This window comes from Narcine bancroftii, chromosome 1 (assembly GCF_036971445.1).
Source record: "Narcine bancroftii isolate sNarBan1 chromosome 1, sNarBan1.hap1, whole genome shotgun sequence".
Classification (NCBI taxonomy): Eukaryota; Metazoa; Chordata; class Chondrichthyes; order Torpediniformes; family Narcinidae; genus Narcine; species Narcine bancroftii.
Genome location: NC_091469.1, coordinates 284,865,952 through 284,887,477, shown reverse-complemented (window position 1 = coordinate 284,887,477; position 21,526 = coordinate 284,865,952). Strand labels below are relative to the sequence as shown.

The window sequence follows — 21,526 nt, the reverse complement described above, 5'->3', positions numbered from 1 at the left end:
TTAGTGTAATGTTATTTCACATGGTTAGTGTAGCAGTCAGTGCAATGCTATTTCACATGGTTCGTGTAGCAGTCAGTGCAACACTATTTCACATGGTTAGTGTAATGGTTAGTGTAATGTTATTTCACATGGTTAGTGTAGCAGTCAGTGCAATGCTATTTCACATGGTTAGTGTAGCAGTCAGTGCAATCCTATTTCACATGGTTAGTGTAGCAGTCAGTGCAATCCTATTTCACACGCTATTTCACATGGTTAGTGTAGCAGTCAGTGCAACACTATTTCACATGGTTAGTGTAATGGTCAGTGCAACATTATTTCACATGGTTAGTGTAATGGTTAGTGTAATGTTATTTCACATGGTTAGTGTAGCAGTCAGTGCAACACTATTTCACATGGTTAGTGTAATGGTTAGTGTAATGTTATTTCACATGGTTAGTGTAGCAGTCAGTGCAACACTATTTCACATGGTTAGTGTAATGGTTAGTGTAATGTTATTTCACATGGTTAGTGTAGCAGTCAGTGCAACACTATTTCACATGGTTAGTGTAATGGTTAGTGTAATGTTATTTCACATGGTTAGTGTAATGGTCAGTGCAACACTATTTCACATGGTTAGTGTAGCAGTCAGTGCAACACTATTTCACATGGTTAGTGTAATGGTTAGTGTAATGTTATTTCACATGGTTAGTGTAGCAGTCAGTGCAACACTATTTCACATGGTTAGTGTAGCAGTCAGTGCAACACTATTTCACATGGTTAGTGTAATGGTTAGTGTAATGTTATTTCACATGGTTAGTGTAGCAGTCAGTGTAATGCTATTTCATATGGTTAGTGTAGCAGTCAGTGCAATCCTATTTCACACGCTATTTCACATGGTTAGTGTAGTAGTCAGTGCAACGCTATTTCACTTGGTTAGTGTAGCAGTCAGTGCAATGCTATTTCACATGGTTAGTGTAGCAGTCAGTGCACTCCTATTTCACATGGTTGGTGTTGCAGTCAGTGCAATGCTATTTCATATGGTTAGTGTAGCAGTCAGTGCAATCCTATTTCACACGCTATTTCACATGGTTAGTGTAGTAGTCAGTGCAATGCTATTTCACATGGTTAGTGTAGCAATCAGTGCAACGCTATTTCACTTGGTTAGTGTAGCAGTCAGTGCAATGCTATTTCACATGGTTAGTGTAGCAGTCAGTGCAATCCTATTTCACATGGTTGGTGTTGCAGTCAGTGCAATCCTATTTCACATGGTTGGTGTTGCAGTCAGTGCAATCCTATTTCACATGGTTAGTGTAGCAGTCAGTGCAATCCTATTTCACATGGTTAGTGTAGCAGTCAGTGCAATCCTATTTCACATGGTTGGTGTTGCAGTCAGTGCAATCCTATTTCACATGGTTAGTGTAGCAGTCAATGCAATGCTATTTCACATGGTTAGTGTAGCAGTCAGTGCAATCCTATTTCACATGGTTGGTGTTGTAGTCAGTGCAATCCTATTTCACATGGTTGGTGTTGCAGTCAGTGCAATCCTATTTCACATGGTTAGTGTAGCAGTCAGTGCAATCCTATTTCACATGGTTGGTGTTGCAGTCAGTGCAATCCTATTTCACATGGTTGGTGTTGCAGTCAGTGCAATCCTATTTCACATGGTTAGTGTAGCAGTCAGTGCAATCCTATTTCACATGGTTAGTGTAATGGTTAGTGTAATGTTATTTCACATGGTTAGTGTAGCAGTCAGTGCAATCCTATTTCACACGCTATTTCACATGGTTAGTGTAGCAGTCAGTGCAACATTATTTCACATGGTTAGTGTAGCAGTCAGTGCAACGCTATTTCACATGGTTAGTGTAGCAGTCAGTGCAATGCTATTTCACATGGTTAGTGTAATGGTTAGTGTAGCAGTCAGTGCAATGCTATTTCACATGGTTGGTGTAGCAGTCAGTGCAACGCTATTTCACATGGTTAGTGTAGCAGTCAGTGCAATGCTATTTCACATGGTTAGTGTAGGAGTCAGTGCAACGTTATTTCACATGGTTAGTGTAATGGTTAGTGTAGCAGTCAGTGCAACGCTATTTCACATGGTTAGTGTAGCAGTCAGTGCAATGCTATTTCACATGGTTAGTGTAGCAGTCAGTGCAACACTATTTCACATGGTTAGTGTAGCAGTCAGTGCAATCCTATTTCACATGGTTAGTGTAATGGTTAGTGTAGCAGTGAGTGCAATGCTATTTCACATGGTTAGTGTAGGAGTCAGTGCAACGTTATTTCACATGGTTAGTGTAGCAGTCAGTGCAACACTATTTCACATGGTTAGTGTAATGGTTAGTGTAATGTTATTTCACATGGTTAGTGTAGCAGTCAGTGCAACACTATTTCACATGGTTAGTGTAATGGTTAGTGTAATGTTATTTCACATGGTTAGTGTAGCAGTCAGTGCAATGCTATTTCATATGGTTAGTGTAGCAGTCAGTGCAATCCTATTTCACACGCTATTTCACATGGTTAGTGTAGTAGTCAGTGCAATGCTATTTCACATGGTTAGTGTAATGGTTAGTGTAATGTTATTTCACATGGTTAGTGTAGCAGTCAGTGCAACACTATTTCACATGGTTAGTGTAGCAGTCAGTGCAACACTATTTCACATGGTTAGTGTAGCAGTCAGTGCAACACTATTTCACATGGTTAGTGTAATGGTTAGTGTAATGTTATTTCACATGGTTAGTGTAGCAGTCAGTGCAATCCTATTTCACACGCTATTTCACATGGTTAGTGTAGTAGTCAGTGCAATGCTATTTCACATGGTTAGTGTAATGGTTAGTGTAATGTTATTTCACATGGTTAGTGTAGCAGTCAGTGCAACACTATTTCACATGGTTAGTGTAGCAGTCAGTGCAACACTATTTCACATGGTTAGTGTAATGGTTAGTGTAATGTTATTTCACATGGTTAGTGTAGCAGTCAGTGCAACACTATTTCACACGCTATTTCACATGGTTAGTGTAGTAGTCAGTGCAATGCTATTTCACATGGTTAGTGTAGCAATCAGTGCAACGCTATTTCACTTGGTTAGTGTAGCAGTCAGTGCAATGCTATTTCACATGGTTAGTGTAGCAGTCAGTGCAATCCTATTTCACATGGTTAGTGTAGCAGTCAGTGCAATGCTATTTCACATGGTTAGTGTAGCAGTCAGTGCAATCCTATTTCACATGGTTAGTGTAGCAATCAGTGCAACGCTATTTCACTTGGTTAGTGTAGCAGTCAGTGCAATGCTATTTCACATGGTTAGTGTAGCAATCAGTGCAACGCTATTTCACTTGGTTAGTGTAGCAGTCAGTGCAATGCTATTTCACATGGTTAGTGTAGCAGTCAGTGCAATCCTATTTCACATGGTTAGTGTAATGGTTAGTGTAATGTTATTTCACATGGTTAGTGTAGCAGTCAGTGCAATGCTATTTCATATGGTTAGTGTAGCAGTCAGTGCAATCCTATTTCACACGCTATTTCACATGGTTAGTGTAGTAGTCAGTGCAACACTATTTCACATGGTTAGTGTAATGGTTAGTGTAATGTTATTTCACATGGTTAGTGTAGCAGTCAGTGCAACACTATTTCACATGGTTAGTGTAATGGTTAGTGTAATGTTATTTCACATGGTTAGTGTAGCAGTCAGTGCAACACTATTTCACATGGTTAGTGTAGCAGTCAGTGCAACACTATTTCACATGGTTAGTGTAGCAGTCAGTGCAACATTATTTCACATGGTTAGTGTAATGGTTAGTGTAATGTTATTTCACATGGTTAGTGTAGCAGTCAGTGCAATGCTATTTCATATGGTTAGTGTAGCAGTCAGTGCAATCCTATTTCACACGCTATTTCACATGGTTAGTGTAGTAGTCAGTGCAATGCTATTTCACATGGTTAGTGTAGCAATCAGTGCAACGCTATTTCACTTGGTTAGTGTAGCAGTCAGTGCAATGCTATTTCACATGGTTAGTGTAGCTGTCAGTGCAATCCTATTTCACATGGTTGGTGTTGCAGTCAGTGCAATGCTATTTCATATGGTTAGTGTAGCAGTCAGTGCAATCCTATTTCACACGCTATTTCACATGGTTAGTGTAGTAGTCAGTGCAATGCTATTTCACATGGTTAGTGTAGCAATCAGTGCAACGCTATTTCACTTGGTTGGTGTAGCAGTCAGTGCAATCCTATTTCACATGGTTAGTGTAGCAGTCAGTGCAATCCTATTTCACATGGTTGGTGTTGCAGTCAGTGCAATCCTATTTCACATGGTTGGTGTTGCAGTCAGTGCAATCCTATTTCACATGGTTGGTGTAGCAGTCAGTGCAATCCTATTTCACATGGTTGGTGTTGCAGTCAGTGCAATCCTATTTCACATGATTGGTGTTGCAGTCAGTGCAATCCTATTTCACATGGTTGGTGTTGCAGTCAGTGCAATCCTATTTCACATGGTTGGTGTTGCAGTCAGTGCAATCCTATTTCACATGGTTAGTGTAGCAGTCAGTTCAATCCTATTTCACATGGTTAGTGTAGCAGTCATTGCAATCCTATTTCACATGTTGGTGTTGCAGTCAGTGCAATCCTATTTCACATGGTTAGTGTAGCAGTCAGTGCAATCCTATTTCACATGGTTGGTGTTGCAGTCAGTGCAATCCTATTTCACATGGTTGGTGTTGCAGTCAGTGCAATCCTATTTCACATGGTTAGTGTAGCAGTCAGTGCAATCCTATTTCACATGGTTAGTGTAGCAGTCAGTGCAATCCTATTTCACATGGTTAGTGTAGCAGTCAGTGCAATGCTATTTCATATGGTTAGTGTAGCAGTCAGTGCAATCCTATTTCATATGGTTAGTGTAGCAGTCAGTGCAATCCTATTTCACATGGTTAGTGTAGCAGTCAGTGCAATCCTATTTCACATGGTTGGTGTTGCAGTCAGTGCAATGCTATTTCAGCGCCAGCAACTTGGGTTTAAATCTGGTGCTGACTGCAAGGCGTTTGTTTGTTCTCCTTGTGTCTGCATGGTTTCTTCAGGGTGCTGCAGTTTCCTCCCACCCATCAAAAACATATGGGGGTTGGAGGTCAAATTGGGTATTTGGGCAGTAGGGGCCTGATAAATGCATTGACCGCCCCTAAATAGAATAGATAGTAATTAAGATCTTTGACAGATAATTTCAGAATGAAAGGATCCATTTGACCCATCATATTTTAGATGGCCAAAAAAAATATTCTACTGGTTCCCATCTCATTTGTCTGTAGGTGGTTGGTTAGCACAAGTTTTATGGACTGAAGGGCTTGTTCTGCACCCAATAACTTGATTAATGTAGCCTTCTTCAAACTTCTTTTCAATAATTGGTGAGTTCCAGATCTCACCACAAAAAGGGTTGAAATAAATTCTTTTAAGCTCCCTTCTAAACTTTCAACCATTTATTTGGAATTGATCTGCCCTATTATTATTTATTAACTCTTTCATCTGCTAAATCTGTACCACTGGAAAACAATCTACCTTAATAAATAGCTAAAATTCTCCAAACTGAGCAATATTAATCACCTTTGCATCCTCTCCATTGTGAACATATTTTTCCTATAATTGGTTGTCTTAGAAGAAGCACACTGATCAATCCTTTCATATCCTTCTGCAGTTACAGGTGCTCCGATGGTTATACTGTCCCACCCTTGGACACCCCATACACATGCGTGAGTGTTTGGTAGACCAGCAAGATAGATGGGGATGGATTTGCCAGTGGCTGGAGGCATGTGTTGCTGAATGGAAATGGGGCAATCCTGCGTACCTTCTCTCCTGCACAGCACCCCCTGCCTAATCACAACAGATGGGAGTTAGGTCCAGCAGAGCAGAGCTGGGTGTGTTGAGCAGACTCACTGAGTCAGTAAGGCTGGATGGTCACTGCTGTTGCTGCACTTGCTCCCTCTCACAGCTGTTTTATCTATTCCCACACTCCTTTTGTCCATTTATGACTTATTAACAGTTCGAGTTACAACTATTGTCAGGAGCGGAATCCTGTTGTTACCTGGCGATGTCTTGTGACGAGCCCGAAGGACTCAAAAACCAACAGCAGCAGAAATTAACCAAGACAATCGCTACTTAAAATTGGTTTTATTTTCTTAATTCAGAATAATAAAATGAATATTTAACTTTACTAAGTTACTGATCTTAATTCCCTCCTAATTCTAAGCGTGTGTGTGAGTGTGTGTTCAAGATGGTTCTTCTTCGCTGTCCAGTTATTTACTGTTCACTTCTCCAAGTTCACTGTTATCAGGCAGTTTTCAGTACAGTGCACAGAATTAAACAGCCATTACATTCAACAGCCTTAAGTTGCTACCAGTCAGGAAGGACTTTGGTGGGTGCAGAGAGATGTGTGTTGGACACACAAACTGATTTCCTTCACTCAGCAACTCAAGTGTCTTTTTTGAAGAAACGTGCTTTTTTCCAGGTTACTGCAAAGAGTTCTCCTTTCCCCCTATTTCAGAAGAAACAACAACCAGGCACTACGGAGATTTCGAATGGGCTGAACTCGGAACTCAAAACCCGTCTTCAAATGGGGTCTTTACCAGGCTTTGCGCATAAGCAATCTTTCACTGACGGCTGCAGCTTTTTTCTCTCTCTTTCCCACTCTCCGTGTCTGTGTCTCTGTTTCCTTCTTTCTGTTTCCCTGTCTCTGTAATGAGAAGTTTGCTTGTGAAAAGTGACCTAAACTACCTAATCTTATTCCCCATTTTTAAACATATATTTTATTAACTTATTCCATTACAGTCTGTACAGCTTTCTCCTTATTTTCAACTTTTTGTGTCATCTGCAAAAGTTCTTATTCATGATCTCTACACTCCAAAATCTAAATCATTTATAAAAACATCAAAAAGGAACCTATTAGCTCTGAACCTCACTGTAAACATCTCTCCATTAACTTAAATGCATATTAACTATTTCTCTTTACTTTGCCACTGATTCAGTTTTATATGGTGCCTTTAAATTGGATCCAACTGGCTACTTAAATAATTTTGTCCTAATTTTACCTTATTCTGTTCTATTTAATTATTATTTTGGTTAATTTGCAGCCACATTAAAATAGAAGCATGTGGAAGTGGTATTCTACAGATGAACCGCCCCCTGCATCGGCAGGGGTAAGTATTTTTGTCATTTCCTCTAGCTAAATCTGTATTGACAAAAAAATAATTAATAATAAATTTTGGAATTCTTTTTTTTTGCAAAATGATTTGTGGTGTATAATTGCATGCTTATAACTTAAACTTTGAAAAATTAACTTACAGAAATATCTGTTACATTTTTCCTCTGGTAATGTTTAACAATTTCAAATTCAATTTCATGTATTTTGTTATTTGTAATTGATTATTAATGAATAGCTCAGCAAAATGGGTTTTGCATGCAAGAGCCTAGAAATGTTTATTTGTGTAATGTGATTATACATTTATTTTAAAAATTCTCAAAAAAAATCTGGAGCTTTAAGATATTGATTGCAAAGTCTATGATTCTCTTAGTCCTGTGCAGTGGTGGTCAGTGGTGAAACACTAATGCAAAAGCAGCCCCGGAAAAGAGGCTTGTTTGTTACATGATAAAGGGGATGGGACTGAACAGGACCCAACTGAAGAAGCTGCTACGAGGAGTCACGTGATGGAGTAGTGGCCAGTCAGAATTCCAACCCTCTCCGGAAAAGTTGAAAAAAAACGCACAAAACACAAAGGTACAAGAGTAAAAATTAAAACAAAGTAAAAATAAAGGTGAGAAGAAAATGGCAGCAAAGAGAGAAAAGTCGAAAACAACGGGAAGAAGAGAAGATGAAAGAACGTCGGAAGAAGAAGGTGAAGGCCTTACCTGTCCGAGGAGGCCCGCCGCGGAGAGAGAAGCCCGCTCCCTCAGGTCAGTGGAAGTCCCGGGCTCGGGAATACAAAAATGGCTCGCAGAGCCAAGTAGAAGTGCACAACCGCGCATGCGCGAGGAGGTGCGCATGCGCGATGCGCATGAAAAAAAACACTGACGGGAGGGGGGAATAGCTGCGGAGTCGATCTCCACAGCTGAAAGAGACACCTGCAACACAGCAACAGGTGCAGAACATGGAAAATAACGACAACAAGAAAGAAGAGGGTAGGAGGAGTCACGTGATGGAGTAGTGGCCGGACGGTGAACTCCAGCCCTCTCCAGAAAAGTCGGGAAAAACAAGAGAAAACACAAAGGCACAGAAATAAAAGTTACAGAAAAGTGAGTATAAAGGTGGAAAGAAGATGGCGACAAAAAAAGAAAAGTCGAAAGCAACGGTAAGAAGAGAGGAAGAGAAGACAAAGGAGGAAAAAGGTGAAGGCCTTACCTGTCCGAAGAGGCCCGCTGCGGAGAGAGAAACCCGCTCCCTCAGGTCGGTAAATAATGGACTACAAAAATGGCTCGCAGAGCCGAGCAAAAGTGCGCAACCGCGCATGCGCGAGGAGGTGCGCATGCGCGATGCGCATGAAAAAAAACACACCGACGGGAGGGGGGACCAGCTGGGGAGTCGATCTCCACAGCCGGCAATGACAGCTGCAGAACACCTGCAGCAAGAAGAGACCACAGAAGACAATAGAAACAAGAAAGAAGAGGAGGAAAGGGCAACAAAGAAACAACAGATGGTCAACCCAGAGGAAGAAGAAGAGGAAGAGTATGGTGAAATAGAAGAAGAAAAGATAGGCAAGGTAAAGGATATACTTGCTCTTATTAAAGGATACATGGAGTCATTTAAAGAATGGCAAACACAGGAATTTAAGGATTTAAGAAAAAGAATAAACAACACAGAAGAGAAAATAATTAAAATGGAGATGACCTTAACAGAAATGGGAAAAAAAATGGACAAGATGGAAGAGCGGGCAGTAGCAGCAGAAATGGAGGTAGAAGACTTAAAAAAGAAATTGGAGAAATCTAATAAAAAAACTAAAGAGACACAAGAACTACTAGCTCAAAAAATAGATACAATGGAAAACCATAACAGAAGAAATAACATAAAGATAGTGGGCCTTAAGGAAGATGAAGAAGGCAAGAATATGAGGGAGTTTATAAAAGAGTGGATCCCTAAGACCCTAGGATGTCCAGAACTACAGCATGAAATGGAAATAGAAAGGGCACATAGAGTATTGGCCTCTAAACCACAACCACAACAAAAACCAAGATCTATTGTAGTAAAATTCCTAAGATATACTACAAGAGAAAAGGTACTGGAGAAGACAATGGAAAAAGTAAGAGAGGGCAACAAACCACTGGAGTATAAAGGGCAAAAAATCTTCATTTATCCAGATATAAGTTTTGAACTCCTAAAGAAGAGAAAAGAGTTCAATACAGCAAAGGCGATTTTATGGAAGAAAGGGTATAAATTTATACTAAAGCATCCAGCGGTATTGAAAATATTTATTCCAGGACAACAAAACAGACTATTCTCGGATCCAGAAGAAGCACGAAAATTTGCAGAACAATTACAAAAATAGACTGAGGGAGGAAGACGGGTAATGAGAGTTAAAATGATCACGACTGATATGTATGTGGGTAAAGACAAAAATAGACTGAGGGATGAAGACGGGTAATGAGAGTAAAAATGATCACGATTGATATGTATGCAGGTAAAGAGGTATAAGAGTGAATAGAGACAATGTGCATACGTGAATGTATCTGTACTTAGAGGAAAATATAGATAGTATAGACAAGAATTAATAAGGGAAGGTAATGGAATAGAGAGAATAAGGAGGGAATTAAAAGAGGGACCTTTGTGACATATGAAAAGTGAAATCTTTTCTGGGGGAGGCGGGGTGGGGGGAAATAGCGGTCACTGCAAAATCAGTTGACGCTTGCGAGTGGATTCGCAAATCCAAATGGAGAGGGGAGATGTGGTTGTCCGACAAGGGATAAAGGACAACTCAGGAGGTGAAGGGGAGATTGGGGATAAATAAGATAGAAATAGGAGAATAAGGAAAATGTTAGATGTTGTAGGAATGTTGTCTTATAAAGAGTTGAAAATAAGAAAACAGAAATGGAAAAGGAGGAAAGGTAATGATGGAAAAACGGAAAGAGAAGATAAACAAAATATAAAAGGGCTACGCTGAACTATATGTCTTTAAATATTAATGGAATACATAACCAAATTAAAAGGAAGAAACTAACAAATTTAAATGAATAAATGTATTCCATTAGAAAAAATAACATATTGGTTAAGAAATAATATTGAAATATTCGAACAAGTATAGGAGCCTTACATTAAATACAATAGCGAAAACCTACCGGGGACAAACATTACCTAAGTTGATGGAAGGAGAAGGAAAGAAAAGAATGGACTCAGTAGAATTTCTGGTGTAATTTCGTTGAATGACAACATTGTCTGACTGGCTTAATGCAACCTAGATTGTATACCTAAAATGGATGAGAGGGGGGGGTGGGGGGGTGGTTTGGGAGGAAAGGGGGGGGGGAGAAAAAGTCACTGTATATGTGTGAAAAAGAAATAGTGTATATCATGGCTAATGTGATTTATGGTGTGAAAAATAAAAAAATTAAAAAAAAAAGAAAGAAGAGGGTAAAAAGAAAACAAGGAAACAACAGATGGTCAACCCAGAGGAAGAAGAAGCAGAAGAACAGAAAGAAATGGAGGAAGAAGAAGAGAAAGGCAAGACAATGGATATATCTTTTTTTAAAGAATATATGGAATCAGTGAAAGAATGGCAATTACAAGAATTTAATGAGATAAAAAGAAGAATTAAGAATGCAGAAGAAAAAATGAATAAAATAGAAATGGTCATATCAGAGATAGGAAAAAGAGTGGATAATGTGGAAGAACGAGAAATAATCCTAGAAATGGAAGTAGAGGACTTAAAAGAGAAATTAGAAGAATCTAATAAAAAAGTTAAAGAGGCACATGAGCAGTTAGCTCAGAAGATAGATATAATAGAAAACTATAATAGAAGAAATAATATAAAGATAGTGGGCCTTAAGGAAGATGAAGAAGGCAAGAATATGAGAGAATTTATAAAAGATTGGATCCCCAGGGTCCTAGGAAGACCAGAATTACAGGAAGAAATGGAAATAGAGAGGGCACATAGAACATTAGCCCCAAAACCACAACCGCAGCAAAAACCAAGATCCATTTTAGTAAAATTTTTAAGATATACAACAAGAGAAAATATAATGGAGAAAGCAATGAAGAAAATAAGAGAAGACAAAAAGCCACTGGAATACAAAGGTCAAAAATTTTTTTTTCTATCCAGACATAAGTTTTGAACTCTTGAAGAAGAGGAAGGAGTTCAATACAGCAAAAACGATCTTATGGAAAAAAGGATATAAATTTATGTTAAGGTACCCAGCGGTACTTAAAATAGTTATTCCAGGGCAACAAAACAGACTATTCTCAGATCCAGAGGAAGCATGAAAATTTGTAGAACAACTACAAAACAAGCAGAGAGATGAAGACATGTAATGAGAGTAAAAATGACCACGAACTATATGTATGTGTGTATATGGGTATATATATATATATATATATATATATATATATATACACACACACACATAGGTGTGTTTGTATATATGTGTATACATGAGTGTATCTGTATTTAGAGGAAAATATATAGAGAAGAGATAAGAATTAATAAGTTAATGAAAGGGAATATTTCCGGGGGGGCTGGGTGGGGAGGAGTTACGGTCACTGCAAAATCAGTTGACGCTTGCGAGTGAATTCGCAAATCCAAATGGAGAGGGGAGATGTGGTTGCCCGGCAAGGGATAAAGGGCAACTCAGGAGGGGGAGGGGAGAATGGGGTTAAAGAAGTTTTAAGTAGGAAAATAAGGAAAATGTTTGATGTGTTAGAAATGTTGTCTTATAAAGTGTTCAAAACAAGAAAGCAGAAATAGATAAGAAGGAAAGGTGATGATGGAGAAACGGAAAGGGAAGATAAACAAAGTATGAAGTGGCTACGTTGATCTATATGACTTTAAATATTAACGGAATACATAACCAAATCAAAAGGAAGAAACTGCTAAATTTACTGAAAAAATTGACATAGCATTTGTGCAAGAAACACATTTAATTGAATTGGAGCACAATAAATTAAAGAGAGATTGGGTAGGACATGTAACAGCAGCGTCGTATAATTCAAAAGCAAGAGGAGTAGCTATATTAATCTGTAAAAATATACCAATTAAAATAGAAGAGGAAATAATAGATCCAGCAGGGAGATATGTAATGATAAAATGTAAGATAGATTCGGAGTTTTGGAATCTACTCAATGTATATTCATCTAATGAAGAAGATCAAAAGTTTATGCAAGATATTTTTTTCAAGATAGCAGATACGCAAGGGAACATATTAATAGGAGGGGATTTCAACCTTAATTTGGATTCAAATATGGACAAAACTGGGAAAAAAATTAACAGAAAGAACAAAGTAACCAAATTTATAATTAAATCGATGTAAGAAATGCAACTTTTGGATATATGGAGGAAACAACACCCAAAGGAAAAGGAATATTCATATTATTCGGGTAGACATAAAACATACTCAAGAATAGACCTATTTCTGTTATCAGCTCGTATGCAAGATAGATTAAGAAAAACAGAATATAAAGCTAGAATATTATCGGACCATTCACCCTTGATATTGACAATAGAGTTAGAGGACATCCCTCCAAGAATGTATAGATGGAGATTAAACTCCATGCTACTTAAAAGGCAGGATTTTAGAGAATTAATTGAAAGACAAATTAAAATGTACTTTGAAATAAATACAGAATCAGTGAAAGATAAGTTTATACTATGGGACACAATGAAAGCGTTCATCAGAGGGCAAATAATAAGTTATGTAACAAAAATGAAGAAGGACTATAATCAGGAAACAGAGCAGTTGGAAATGGTAATAGCAAATATAGAAAAAGAATTAGCAATGAAGGAAGACACAACTAAAAGAAGAGAATTGGCATATAAGCTGGAGAAGCATATAATGAAGACAAAACAGAAATATTATGAACTAGGAGAAAAAACGCACAAATTCTAGCATGGCAGCTTAAGACAGAACAAACTAAGAGAATGGTATTGGCATCAAGGAAAAAAGACAAACAAATCACATATAATCCAACGGAGATTAATCAAAACTTTAGAGAATTCTATGAACAATTATACCAAACTGAAAACGAAGGGAAAGAAGGCAAAATAGACGAATTTTTAACTAAAATAGAACTTCCAAAATTACAAATAGAGGAACAAAATAAATTAACAGAACCATTTGAAATAGTAGAAATACAAGAGATAATAAAAAAATTACCAAATAATAAAACACCAGGAGAGGATGGATTCCCAATAGAATTCTATAAAACATTTAAAGATTTATTAATTCCTCCCCTCCTGGAAGTAATCAACCAGATTGACAAAACACAAAGCTTACCAGATTCATGTAAAACAGCAATAATTACAGTAATACCAAAGCAAGGGAAAGATCCACTCGCACCAGCGTCATATCGACCAATATCATTACTTAACACAGATTATAAGATAATAGCTAAACTATTAGCAAACAGATTAGCAGATTATGTACCTAAAATGGTAAATCTAGACCAAACTGGATTTATTAAAAAAAGACGGACAACAGACAATATATGCAAATTTATTAACTTATTTCATGCAGTAGAAGGGAGTAAAGCGCCAACAGTAGCAGTTGCTTTAGATGCAGAGAAGGCCTTTGACAGAGTAGAATGGAATTATTTATTCAAAGTATTGCAAAAATTCAGTTTACCAGAGAAGTATATTAATTGGATTAAAGCATAATATAAGGGGCCATTGGCGAAAGTGACAGTAAATGGATATATATCAAAGCAATTTAATTTAAGCAGATCAACAAGGCAGGGATGCCCACTATCACCCTTATTGTTCGCGTTAGCTATAGAACCACTAGAAGAATTGATAAGAACAGAAAATAATATAAAAGGGATAAAAATAAAAGATAAGGAATATAAAATCAGTCTATTTGCGGACGATGTTATAGTATACTTAACAGAACCAGAACTATCAATAAAAGAATTATATAAGAAATTGAAGGAATATGGAGAAGAGTCGGGTTACAAGATTAACGTAAATAAAAGTGAAGCAATGCCAATGAATAATGCGGATTTCTCAAAATTTAAGAAGGAATCACCATTCAGATGGCAAATGCAAGCAATAAGATACCTAGGTATACAAATAAATAAAAATCTTGGCCATCTATATAAACTCAATTATTATCCACTAATGAAAAAATTATAGGGCGATTTAGAGCATTGGAAAGATTTACCACTATCACTAATAGGAAGGATAAACTGTATTAAAATGAACATTTTCCCAAGGATACTATACCTATTTCAGGCATTGCCAATATACTTGACAGAGAAATTCTTCAAGGAGTTAAAGAAAATAATAAGGAAATTTTTATGGAAAGGGGGGAAACTGAGGATAGCACTAGATAAATTAACAGAATGGTATAAACAAGGAGGCTTACAATTGCCAAACTTTAAAAATTATTATAGAGCCGCACAATTAAGATACCTATCAGATTTTTATCAAACAAGGGAAAAGCCAGATTGGACTAGATTAGAACTAGATAAAATAGGGGAAAAGATACCTGAACACATATTATATAAATGGGATGAAAAATTGGTAAAACGTAGGAGTTCTCTAGTATTACATCATCTGCTCAATATTTGGAAGAAGATTCATGTAGAAAGGAATAAAACAAATTACCAAATCTAATAATGACACAAAATCAGTTACTCCCTTTTACAATAGATAACCTTTCCTTTAGAGAATGGGAGAAAAAAGGGATCAAAAGAATAGAAAATTGTTTTTCAGGAAATAGATTATTATCCTTTGAACAAATGAAGGATAAATATAATATAACTCAAGATACAGTGTTGGCATATTACCAATTGAGATCCTACTTGAAGGACAAATTAGGAAGTAGTCTGAGGTTACCAGAGGGAAGTAACTTTGAATATGTGATTACAGATACAATGACAATCAAAAGATTTATAACAAATATCTATATTAAACTGCAAGAAAAGGAGAATGAGGAAACAAATGGTAAAACTAAACAAAAATGGGAACAAGATTTAAATATAAAGATAAAGAAGTAAACATGGGAGAAGTTATGCTCTGGAACGATGAGAAATACAATAAATACGAGGTTACGTATGATACAATATAACTGGATACACAGGCTATACATTACACCTCAAAAGTTAAATAAATGGGACCCAACAGTATCTGACAGATGTTTTCGTTGTAAAAAAGAAATGGGAACAACAATTCATACAATCTGGACATGTGAGAAAGTAGAAACATTTTGGGAAGATCTAAACCAGATATTAAATAAAATTACAGAAAACAATATACCAAAAAACCCAGAGATCTTCCTCCTAAGTAACATAAAAAATAAAGAATTTGGACTTGATTTGGATGGTGCACAAAAAAGATTTGTTAAGATAGCTCTAGCCGTAGCAAAAAAATGTATTATGTCAACCTGGAAATTGGAAGATAATTTGAGAATACAACAATGGTATGTAGAAATGAATAAATGTATTTCATTAGAAAAAATAACATATAATTTAAGAAATAATATTGAAATATTTGAACAAATATGGGAGCCATACATGAAACACAATAGAGAAAACCTACCGGGGACATCTACCACCTAAATTAACGAAAGGAGAAGGAAATGAAAAGAATTGACTTAGTGGAATTTCTTGTTTATTTTTATTGAATGACAACATTGTTTGACTGGTTTAATGTGTCTTAGATTTTGTACTTTAAATGAATGGGGGGAGGTAGGGAGGGTGGGATGGGAGGAGGGAGGGGGGAGAAAATGACACTGTATATATTTGAAAAGGAAAATGTATGCATCTTGGTCAGTGTGGTTTATGGTGTGAAAAATAAAAAATTTTTTAAAAAAGCAGCTGCTACAAGGTGCTCTTCAGCATAGAACCTTAGTCATGCCCGGAAATATGCTAAAATACATGGAGCCATTTATGTTGGGTCTCTTGAATTACTGATTCTTGTTCAAGTGGGTTCTCAGTCCAGAAAACTGATTGGCTTTCATGCATTCTATTTTAATAGACTTTTCCAGTCACTGAATATTTCCGAGGCCAATATCTCCAATGCAGCATTCAAATGATGGACACTATAATGCAGTTATTAATAATGGCCAATTATTCTGCAGGCACTAAGTTCCCCAAAGAATGCAGGAGATCATTCAATGACAGATATAATCGAGCAGCTGGCCCAGAATGAACAGCTGGTATTGCAGCTTAAAGACCTAATTCGGGAGAAGGATAACCAGCTTCATGTCAAGGATCAACAGCTTAAGGTAAAGTTCTGAAAGTTCAAGTTGAATATGTTTTAGCTTGATTGAGTGGGCTATTACAGTGCTCTGTATACTTGATGTATATCCTTTTAGTGTTTGAGTTTCAGATTTATTGTCAGTACAAACATGACATCAAATACAACCCTGAGATTTTTTTTAGAATATTTTAACCACATATCAATTACAGAATGGAAACGGGCCATTTTGGCCCTTCTAGTCCGCACCAAACTAAGTACCCTCCTCTAGTCCCACCTACCTGCACCCTGCCCGTTACCCTCCATTCCCCTCTCATCCAATTTTTCCTTAAATGACAAAATTGATCTGCTGCCTCTACTTCCCTGGAAGCTCATTCCACACAGCCACCACTCTCTGAGTAAAGAAGTTCCCCCTCATGTAACTTCTAAACTTTTTCCCCATAACTCTTAACTCATGACCTCTTGTTTCAATTACTCCTACTCTCAATGGAAAAAGCCTACTCACATCAACTCTATCCCTCTCATAATCTTAAATACCTCTATCAAATCCCCTCTCAACCTTCTATGCTCCAAGGAATAAAGACCTAATTTTCTCAGTCTTTCTTTGTAATCTTGATGCTGAAACCCAGGTAACATTTTTGTAAATCTTCTCTGCACTCTCTCTACCTTGTTGATATCCTTCCTATAATTCAGTGACCACAACTACACACAGTACTCTAAATTTGGCCTCACTAATGCCTTGTACAGTCTCAACATCACTTTCCAACTCCAGTATTCTATGCATTGATTGATAAAAGCCAGCATACTAAAAGCCTTCTTCACCACCCTATCCACATGAGATTCTACCTTCAGGGAACGATGCACCGTTATTCCTAGATCTTTCTGCTCCACTGCATTCCTCAATCCCCTTCCATTTACTACACACATCCTGTTTTGATTATTCCTCCCAAAATAAAGCGCTTCACATTTATCAGCATTAAACTCCATCTGCCATCTTCAGCCCACTCTCTGTAATCTTTGAAAACCTTCTTTATTATCCACAATTTCACCTGTTTTAGTATCAACTGCATATTTACTAATCCAGTTTGCCTCCCCATCATCTAGATCATTAACGTGAATGACAAACAGCAAGGGACCCAATACAGATCTCTGAGGCACACCACTTGTCACTGACCTCCAACCTGACAAACAGTTATCCACATCGACTCCCTGGCATCTCCTTTCCAGCTACTATCTCAAAATGAATACCTAACGACTGAACCTTCTTATCTTTTGTAGTTAGGGAATGTAGGGTGGGGAGGCGCAATGGTCAATACTATAATCGTGCTCCTGTGGAATTTAAGAATGGTTGTCAAATTTTCAAAAAAGGGGTTATACTTTTTTTCTTGTTGTAAGTAATTTTCTCCAGGGGAACACAACTTTGCATTCCAACAAGTAATGCTGAGGCAGAAGTTGGATTTCTGGTAACCGCTATGTACTTCCTGGCCACTGCCAATGCAATCAATGTGAATTGGATTTGAAATTTGGACATGTTCCTGAGATTCTTTTTCCTGTGGGCAATGCAGAATTATCACTTATTAATAGAGCAAAAAAATCCATACACAAGATACACGTGTAAACAAAGAACTGTAAACAGATAACAAATGTAAATAAACTGCAGTACAGAGAGAAAAAGATCAGTAAAGATTCCTTGAATGAGTCTCGGATTGAGTTTGTTGTTGAGGAGTCTGATGGTGGAGGGGTAGCAGCTGTTCCTGAACCTAGTGTTTCCTGAATCTTGTGGCACCTAGACCTCTTTCCTGATGGTAGCAGTGAGAGCAGATCAATTGCTGGATGGTGTGGATCCTTGATGACTGCAGCTGCTCTCTGACTGCAGCGTTCCCTGTAGATGTTCTTGATGGTGGGAAGGGTTTTGCCTGTGATCTCCTGGGCTGTGTCCACTACCTTTTGAAGGGCCTTATACACAGGCTTATTGGTGTTCCCATACCAGACCGTGATGCAGCCAGTCAGCACACTTTCCACCACACCTCTAGAAATTTGCCAGGATTTCTAGTGTCATACAAAATCTCTGCAAACTCCTGAGGAAGTAGAGGTGCTGATGTGCTTTCTTCATGATGCCATTTGTGTGTTGGTCCAGGAAAGATCCTTTGAGATAGTAACTCCCAAGAACTTAAATTTGCTCATCCTGTCCACCATTGATCATTGGATCGTACATCTCTGGCTTTCCCTTCAGGAAGTCAACAATCAGCTCCTTAGTTTTATTGACATTGAGTGTGAGGTGGTTATTGGTGCACCATTCAGCCAAGTTTTCAATCTCCCTCCTTTACTTTTACTTTAAAGACTGGAAACTCAGTCCAAAAATATTTGAACTGCTTAATTATGAGTGATAATTAACAATGCTTTTATTTATTTTCTGAAGCTAAGTCCATTGTTAATCTGTTTAATATTGTTTGTCAGGTGTTTCTAAATAAATTAACCAGAGGGCAAAGGTTTAAAGTAATTGATGGATAGAAGATCAGGGTAAACATTTTCACAGGGTAGGCCAATCAATCAACCATTTCTGCCAGTTCATTTATTTTTGTTTAATTGGCACCGTTACACCATTCACATTTCCTTTTTCAGTTCTGTAATTTTTAAGAATCTTTTTTCTCAGACACCAGGCACTGACCTGAGAAACCATTCATCCAAGTTTTTTTCTCAGCAGCGTACTATTTCATACTACTTTACACATTGCAACACAATTATTTTACTGCAGGAGGATAAAGAAGCCTTTGAAGCAAAGATTTCCAAAATGAAGCTGCAGTCCAAGGCAAAAATCACATCACTTTCGGCTCAGCTTGAAGACGTGAAGAAACAGCTTGGAGCTTCTGGTTCGAAGGAGCAGGCATCTGGGAAACACAAGGTGTGGGATTTTCCTAACACTACTTATAACACTTTCCCAATGGTGATTGTTTCTAAGTGGTTTACTGAGGAAAAGCATCATAGGGAGCAGGAGAAGCAAGATTCTGACTTGAATATTATTGCTTGGGAGTTCGAGGCATGTCCTCTCAGGATTTCTCTGAGTTACATTCCTGGAAAGGTAGTAGCATCACATTGAATTGTAACTTGCAATTGGAAAATAAACGTTTGAGGAAAGAATAGAAGTGGAGATCTTTGAAAGAGTTACCACAAAGTGCTGAATGGTCACATGGTGTGCTGTAAGAATTTGATTCCATGAAATTTCCATGGTGTACTTTTATTATAATCTGTACATTTTGGAGGTGTGATCCTATAACTGAATTTATCCATCAGCAAGGTTTTGATGATGTAACTTCTTTGGTGGAGGTACTGGTAATGAGAGAACACAATTTTTTTAAATTATTTAATTTAGAGGTACAGCACTGTACCTCACGGCCCATGAGCCTGTGCTGCCAAAATACAGCCATGTGACCTATTAACTTACTGACCCTGTATAGAGCACCTGGAGGAAGCACATATGGTCATGTGGAGAACATACAAACTCTTTACAGACAGTGGTGGATTCATTTAAGACTACTGGTGAATAAATTGAAGACCATGTGAGGAATCTCTTTTATATACACTGCACTGAATGAAAAGGCACTGGAAGCAGACACAATAGAATTTTTCAAAAATAAATTGGATAAGTAGACAAAGAAAACTCATTATAAGCCTTTTTTTTTTAACTTTATTTATTAATTTTAACATATGAAGAAAGTAAGTAATTCACGTACAGAAAAAATACAAAATAAAGTAATACAAGTACAAAGTAACATAATTAATACAGTACCAATCTCGGCATCTCCCCCTAACAACTAAAAACTAAGACTAAAAAAAAACTATTTTTAACCCCTAAACCCCCCCTCCCCACCCCCACAATAAAGAGTGAAGAATTAATACTTAGTATAAAAAAATATATATATCTTTTTAAAAAATGATCGATATATATGAAAAATCCAAAAAATATATTAATTAAGTATTAATTATTAATCAAAAAAATTTTATTATATAAGAATATATGAAAAAACAAAAACAAAAAGAACTTAAACAAAAAAAAACAACTAATAAAAAAAACTAAAAAAAAGAAAAAAGAAAGGAAAAAAAAGAAAACATATAGAAAAAATATATAATAAAAAAGGTTTTTTTAAAGAAAAAATTGATTAATTCAAACTTATTTAAATTGTATATAATCAATAAATGGGGTCCACTTTAACTCATAAAAAGACATCTTATCTTGTATAGAAAAAAATATTCTTTCCATAACCAAACAAAACTTCATCTCTGAATATCACCTATCTAAAGACAAAACATTTCTATTCTTCCAAGTAATCACTATACATTTCTTGGCCACTGCCAGCGCTAAGTAAATAAAAGAGATCTGGTAATTATCTAATTCTAAATCAATCAACGGTTGCATATTCCCTAATAAAAATATATCAGGGTCTAATACAATATGAAGATTATATAGATTATTAAATATAGATTGAATACCTTTCAATTTACCAAACAGCATGTAAAAAAGTACCAGAAACCTGATCACAACGAAAACAAAGATCTGACTTACTAAAACCAAATTTTTTAAATTTTTCGGGTGTTAAATATAACTGATGTATAAAACTATAATTAATCATCGCCAATCTAGCATTAATCAATTTTCGAACACTATTACGGCAGATTTCAGACCAATCTTCTTCAGTTATTGTTAAACTTAAATCTTTTTCCCATTTCGTTTTATCTTTATCCCGATCTATTTTACTTTCACTTTCCAACAAAATACGATACAAACCTGATATATAACCCTTTTTTGGAAATGAGAGCACATATTTCTCAAAATCAGTTTCAGACAGTAAATTCATTTGACGACCGCATACCTGTTTTACAAAAGATCTTAACTGACAATACACAAATATAAAATAACCACTTATATCAAATCTCTTTTGCAATTCTACAAAAGAACAAAAATGACCTTCTAAAAAACAGTCAGATAAATTATGTATTCCTTTCTCCTCCCATTGTTTCAAAATAGTATTAGATACCATGAAAGGAACAAGTTGATTATTATATAATGGTAATCTTCCCGACCACTTATTTTTCAATCCCATTTTATGTAATTTACTTGTCCATAAATTCATTAAATGTTTCAATATTGGTACATCATGAGTTCGTAACAAATTTTTATTCCATCGAAA

The 21,526-nt window shown here is 36.7% G+C and overlaps 1 protein-coding gene across 1 annotated transcript in view; it reads left to right on the top strand.

The window, feature by feature from the left end:
* LOC138745293 (golgin subfamily B member 1-like) overlaps positions 1 to 21,526 on the top strand; it is a 103,455-nt gene that overhangs the window by 10,010 nt on the left and 71,919 nt on the right. The window contains exons 2-4 of the mRNA XM_069902320.1: positions 7,083 to 7,148; positions 16,222 to 16,368; positions 19,096 to 19,242. Coding sequence (XP_069758421.1) covers positions 7,101 to 7,148; positions 16,222 to 16,368; positions 19,096 to 19,242 — 342 coding nt within the window. The 5' untranslated portion in view covers positions 7,083 to 7,100. The remainder of the gene's footprint in view (positions 1 to 7,082; positions 7,149 to 16,221; positions 16,369 to 19,095; positions 19,243 to 21,526) is intronic.